The sequence below is a fragment of the Lipotes vexillifer genome, unplaced genomic scaffold (assembly GCF_000442215.2).
Source record: "Lipotes vexillifer unplaced genomic scaffold, Lipotes_vexillifer_v1.1 scaffold853, whole genome shotgun sequence".
Classification (NCBI taxonomy): Eukaryota; Metazoa; Chordata; class Mammalia; order Artiodactyla; family Lipotidae; genus Lipotes; species Lipotes vexillifer.
In genome coordinates, this window is record NW_006792734.1 from 886,053 (window position 1) to 892,680 (window position 6,628).

Below are 6,628 nucleotides of genomic sequence, written 5' to 3' on the forward strand. Positions count from 1 at the left end.
AAAAAAAAAAAAAAAAAAAAAAAAAAAATAGCTTCTATATTAGTATATGTATTTTATCATAAGCTGCTTGTGTTTTCTAGTCTTTACCTTTTTAATATTACATGCATAATATTCAGTAACAAACTATTTACCTAATATTAGATATTTTGATTGAATCCAGTGTCTTCCTACTTAAAGTAAAGCAGAAATGAACATTTGTGCATATTGTATTCAATGACTTTTCAGGATAATTTGCTAGGACAAGCATATCTGGGTTAAATTTATCAAGAGCTTTGTAGTTCACTCCATGTTGCCATATAGCTTTTTTTTTTTAAAGAGAGGACTATTTGTAATGTCCCCAAATAACTGCCAAAACTTTGCCAGGACTGGGTATCTGTGTGTGTTTTTGCCACCTGAGAGGTATAAATTGATATTTAAATGCTGTTTTATGCTTCTCTGCTCATTACCTAATAAATAATATGAAAAAATGCTTATTTTACTTTCCTTGTGTGAACTGTTTACATCCTTAGCCTATTTACTGGAAACATTCTCATTGAGTGAGTTCTTTATATCTACATAAATGTAAAGAACTCATTCAAATTTATGAGGTTTAAACCACATTATATATAACTCAAAGATATATATAAGATTTAAGCTATATTATATAGAACCACATTACATATAACCTAAATTTTTCCCATTTGCTTGCCATTTAGTTTACTATCTACTATAAACAGAATTAAAGTTTTATATATCCAAAGCTTCACTCCACATCTTCACCACAATACTAAGAGAAAAAGAACCTTACAATTGTCAAGATCCAGAGAAGATATTATCTTGCAAAACCATGAACTTTCAATAAGGGCATAAAACAACAGACTCCAAAGAATGCTGGAAATTCTTAGGAGGAAAGTAATGAAGTCAAAGAAACTGTCTGCAGAGGACACTGGATATGGAAATTAGCATCTCTTACATTTTGGTAGAATTAACATCAGTTGAGTAACAAAACCCAAGGAGTGAACTTGGTTTATTCCCAATACTACCACAAACTGTTCGTGTGACCTTCTTTGGGCCATCAGCTCCACTTACAAAAAATAGGCACAGTACCACTTACACTGAAGATCTGCTGTGAGGGTGAAAGCACCTGCTAGTTTCAGCTCCCTCCTCCCTCTTGGGTGATTGGTTTTCCGGCAGCCTAAATCTGCACCAGAAAAAGTCACCAATTCTCACTTTCACTTTGATAGCTCATATGATGCCATCTCAAAGACCTACTCATACTTCTTGTTGCTTGTGACCTTCTCGTTTTTACAGTGTTAGGTGAGTTTGGAGTGGGAAGCAGGATTTTGCTTCAGTGTGTTAAACTTTAACCCCACATTTCAAGAAATGGTTCTTTCTTAAATGAAGATTCAACTTCTGTAGGGTGACAAAGTACAAGCCTTTGAAGCTTGAACAATTAAACTAAGACTTAAAAATAAAAGCAATTAGTAAATAAAAGGTCACTTTTGGAAAACTTTACTCAGTGGGCCTTTGACCGTATTCCATATCCCTTTATAGGCAGAAAAAGACAAAGCTGAAGCATGCTTATATAAAATTATATTAAAGGAAATTAATATAAGCACAATTTTTCCAAGCAGAATTTGCCTACATTACCTAAGACTACTACAGAATTTGAATTGAACACAGTGAATCCAAAGCATACTGTGTACAACAACCCCAAAAGTGGGGAAAATTAGATTTCTGTATTTCTAATAGAATAAGACCAACATTTGAGGGTGAGGTACAGGGTTAAACACTTTACATTTAGTAACTCATTTAATAATTAAACTAGGCAGGGATATAATGAATAACGCACTGTAAGTCACAGAGCTAATACGTAGCAAAGAGGATCTGAACCCAGGCAATCTGGCCCCATATTAATCACTAACCTTTAACACTTCTAATAAGATAGGCTTTAGTAACACAATATTTTCAACAATTCCTAGTGAACATTTTTCTCACTTTAATATTTCTGAAAACAGAATATATCTTAAAATGGATGGCATCTTAAATTGGCAGTATTTTTTTCTTTCTTGGTGCTACCTAAAATCATGGTACATCTTAGAATCAATGGTGTCTTGTTTTTGATGAAACACACGTACTTACTCACTAGATCTGTTATGTCTGACCTTCACAGGTTGTTCACTATATTCTAAGTATCCAGAAAGAATGGAAATTCCACAATCATAGTGATGACAGTGGTGTTCTAATTAGTTGAGCAGGGTGCTGCAATATATTGACATTATCTATGCCTAATTATGTGGATTTACAGACTATGTCCAGTTTTAATTGAACTAACCCTCAAAAAGTGGTACCTGACAAATGGTACCTGAAGCAACCACTCACTGAAGATAACAGTACCAATGCAAAGTACAGAGAATAAGAAGATAACACCACTGGGACATTAAAAAAACAAAAAGGTTGGACAAGAACTGTATAAAAAAAAATCCTAAAGACTACTTGAAATACAGCAGTATAAAAACCTCACTTTAAGTATATATTGAATCTTGAGATATTATCTAATGATAGTAGTATATATATATAAATCATAAACAAACATATTTGAAACATATTTCAAGTTTTTCCCACTAAAATGATGCACAATCAAAAAATTTAGAGACCAGTGGAATAGCACAACTCATGACTTAAAAAAAAAAATCCCTTAGTAACACCTCTTTATGTTAAATAAAATGCTCTGTTAAATTATACCCTCTCACAACCTGATGGCGTTGGGGTGGGGAGTGGTTTGTGCAGAAAAGGGAAACTACCACTCTACTTCACATGATAATGGCACCAATGAAAGGGATCGTTATTCGTGGATTCTGTATTTGCAAATCTGACTACTTGACAAAATTTATCTGTAACTCCAAAATCAATACTTGAGATTTCTCTGTCTCTCTGACATGCATAGAGCAGGGAAAAATTTGAGTTGTCCGATGCACATGTTCCCAGCTGAGATTAAACCTTGCTTCAGCTCTCTTACTGTAAATGTGTCCTTTTTATCTATTTAGTATCACGTTTTTTGCTTTTGTGGTGAATTAGCTGTTCAAAATGGCTCCCAAAGATCGTGCTTAAGTGCTGTCCAGTGCTCCCAAGCCCAAGAAGATTGTTATGTGTCTTATGGAGAAAGTATGTGTTAGATAAACTTCATTCAGGCATGAGTTATAGTGCTATTGGCCATGTGTTCAATGTTGATGAATCAACAATATGTATAAAATTAGGTGTCTTTAAACAGAAACAGAAATTTTAAAAGGTTATGGACTGATTGGTTGATGAAAATGTTGTGACCAGAGGCTTACAGGAACCTAAGTCTGTATTCCCCCTAGGAGTAACAGTTCAGTATTAACTAACTCAGTGTTTGTGGTGACTTTATAGAATGTCACTACTGAGAACAGTGAGAACTGACTTAAATCCCCGGTCATTTTCACATTAATATGAGATTATTTTGCCTACTCTTGTTCCAACATTTGAAGTTAGACCATTACACCGTACTTTTTAGTTTCTGAATTTTAAGTGCATTGTACTTGAAAGAGCTATTTCGGTCCTTTATACATGAAAGGGAAAATACTGGTTATACTTAAACATTACAAAAAGTTTGTTTCAAATGTGTTCACCTATACTTTCATTGTTTCTGTTCAAAGAGGCTCTCATAAAGTCACTAATATTGTTTGCATGAGCTGTGCCATAAATAACAATGTGTACTGTATTACCAATAGAATTAGTTTATTTCCTTTCCAGTCAAATAACACTTACCATGAAAAAACCCATCCCCTTTTACTACTTAGAACTAAACATCATAAACCTCAATGAATTAGGGCTTGGTAACTGCCTTTGAACACAGGACTATAACCTCCTAATTTACATAAGTCAAAGTCAACTGCCTTGCAAAAGGCCCCCTTTAAGTCAATCTGCCCTGTTAGCAGCTCCTAGAGAAGGAGAGACAGTCTAGTATAGTGGCTTTCCAGGCAGAAGGACCTGGAGGTAAACCCCCGTCAATTACATAAAGAGGCCAACACACAGAGTGGGGCCACCAGAAATTACAGCAGACCAAAGTTGAGAATAAACAGAAGCAGCAGCAAAAGACAGAAGAAAGTAATAAACTACTTGGTAGCCAAACAAAAAGAAGCTCACACTGGAGAATAGGCAAATAACTTAAATGCTAGTGAGAACCACATTCTTGCTGCTGAACACCCTGAAATCATATAAAAGCCTTCCATAGTTTGTTTTGTTATTAAGACTATCTTGGTCTTCCTGTTATAGCTACGCTCTAGTAAGACTGTTTTCTTAATCCCATTACAACACCCCCCCCCTTTCCATATGAAGCGGCTTACCCCAAATAGAGGTTTGAAAATTGCATGTTGGAGAACATAAGAGAGTCAAGCATCCAAAAGAGAGTGGGAGTAGGAGAGGTGCTAGACAAATTAAGGTCCTTTCCAACCCCCAAAGGCCATGATTCTGAGCTGTGATCCTACTTAATGTTTTCCCCTAGGTAACATAAATCCCCATAAATTTACCATCACCAAACTGTAGTTCCTTTTATAGCCCTAAAATGATCCTTTTGAACAGGTGTGCCCTAGTTCCAATATTCAAAGTTTTCGGGAACATCCTCATTTTAGCTTTATGACTTCACAGATTTCAACAACTTTTCTTAGGGCTTACTTCCAGAATGTAGAGTCCTTATGTGTTTAGTATCTTAGAACACACAAGCCCCCGAGGACTTCTAACCCAGTGTTGTATTTCACACTATATATATGGTTTTGCACCTTTTTTTTTTCCCCATTGAGGACTGCACCTTGGATATCTTTCTCTGCGCATTAACATCTATTTCATTCTTTTTAAAGGCTGGTCTGTTTTCCCATTATACTAATGTACCATAATTAATATTTCACCAGTCCTTCTTAAGGGACCTTGGGTTGTTCCCAATTATTTACTATCACACACAATGCTATGGGTCAACATCTTTTCACATATGTATTTGTGAGTATGCAAAAGCAACTAAACTATGACGGGATCATTTTAAGTTGGTACTTTCTGAACTGTTCTGAGCTTACATGTCTTTCAAGAGGAACAAAGACTAGAAAGCGCTCAAACTCTCGTTGCAGATGCAAAAATAATTAGCAATAAGTAGCTTTCCATTAAATACAGATCAGACTGGGAAATTTTCGGTTTCTTTTAATGCAGAGATAATGACAAACCAGGACCCAAGAGAGTGAATGTGGCATGATTCTTGTGATAATGTTCACCTAAAAAGGAAGGACTATGGCAGAAGGGCAATTAGAAAAAATGGAGAAATTATCTCTTTTTCGGAGGAGTCTCTTATTAGCTTGAGACTAGATCTTAAAGGGCTCCCAAGCCAAGAAAATACACTTTAATCATTGAATTAAAGACTCTCCGATACGAAGTGAAGAAATAATAAATGCTTAACAGGTGAAGCTTTAACTTCAATTTGATTCTTTAACATTCCCAATTTCCAGAAGCTCAAAGATAATGGTGTATGTTTTAAAATTATTATATATGCGTATATACTTAAAACCCACACAACAAACGTCATAGCTCCTGTCTTCTTTATAATCACTCCACCCCACAGCCTGGCCGGCGGAGGGAGACCCGAGCGGCACAAGGGCCGCATCTACGCAGCCGCCCCGCCCGCCCGCCCGCCGCGCTCGGGGTCCGGGGTCGGGCTGGGGGTCGGCAACAGTGCCGGGGGGCGGGGAGGGCGAGGCCGCCCAGGCGGGGAAGAAGGGGCTGGCCAGGCCGACCCGGGCGACGATGGCCGTCCCTCGCGGCTCTTACCTCAGCTCTTCGTCTACACTCCTGCCGGGCTGTTCGGCCGATGCCACCACAGAGGAAGTCGTAGAGCTCTTGTTCTTCAGGATCCCCTTGATGGGCCGGTGCGAGGCCGTCGAGGCCGCCATTGCCCGCCGCTCCGGCGGTCGGCTCAGCGTCGCTGCTTGGCGCCGGGTACAGGAAGGAAAGGGCTGGGCGCGAGCAGAGACTCGCCAGTCAGCCGCCAAGCCCGCCTGGGGCTGAAGCGGTCGCACCTGCTGTCGCGGAGACAGCCACCAGAGTCGTTGTCACGACACAACGACTCGGAGGCTCTGGCGTCCAGCCGACGCCGCGTGGCTAGCGGTCCTTAGCGCGCCAGGCGGCCCTTACAGCACCCTAGGCCACCCGCACTTTACCCGCGGCCCGCGGAGAGAAGCCGGCCTAACGCCGGAGCGACGCCGACGCCAAACCCAAGCGGGCCCGCCCTCTCGCGATATCTGGGGCGGGGTGGGGGCGGGGCGAGAACCATGTCCACCTCCTCGCCCCGCCCCTTCCCGGCCCTCTCGGTGAGCTCTTCCCTGCCTTGGCTGGGGCTCTGGGTGAGGAAACCTTCCGAGAGGTTTCCGGCTGGAGTCTGTACCGAGCTGTACATCTCTCCAAGCACCCTCGCTCCCACCACTTCATGAGGTTCATATTGTTATTTCTGTATTTTATAGATCTGAAAATTGAAGCTCAAAGGTGACATCATTCCCCAAAGATATTAACTGACTTTCAGAGAAATGAAGTATGTCTCCTCTTTCCTTCCATTTAACCAGCATAAAAAGCTTAACTATCCATTATAAAATCA

At 39.8% G+C, this 6,628-nt stretch overlaps 1 protein-coding gene across 1 annotated transcript in view; it reads right to left on the reverse strand.

The window, feature by feature from the left end:
- Positions 1 to 6,241, reverse strand: part of PPP1R2 (protein phosphatase 1 regulatory inhibitor subunit 2) — a 21,292-nt gene extending 15,051 nt beyond the window's left edge. Inside the window, exon 1 of the mRNA XM_007465850.1 lies at positions 5,809 to 6,241. Coding sequence (XP_007465912.1) covers positions 5,809 to 5,930 — 122 coding nt within the window. The 5' untranslated portion in view covers positions 5,931 to 6,241. The remainder of the gene's footprint in view (positions 1 to 5,808) is intronic.
- Positions 6,242 to 6,628: the final 387 nt, after the last annotated feature.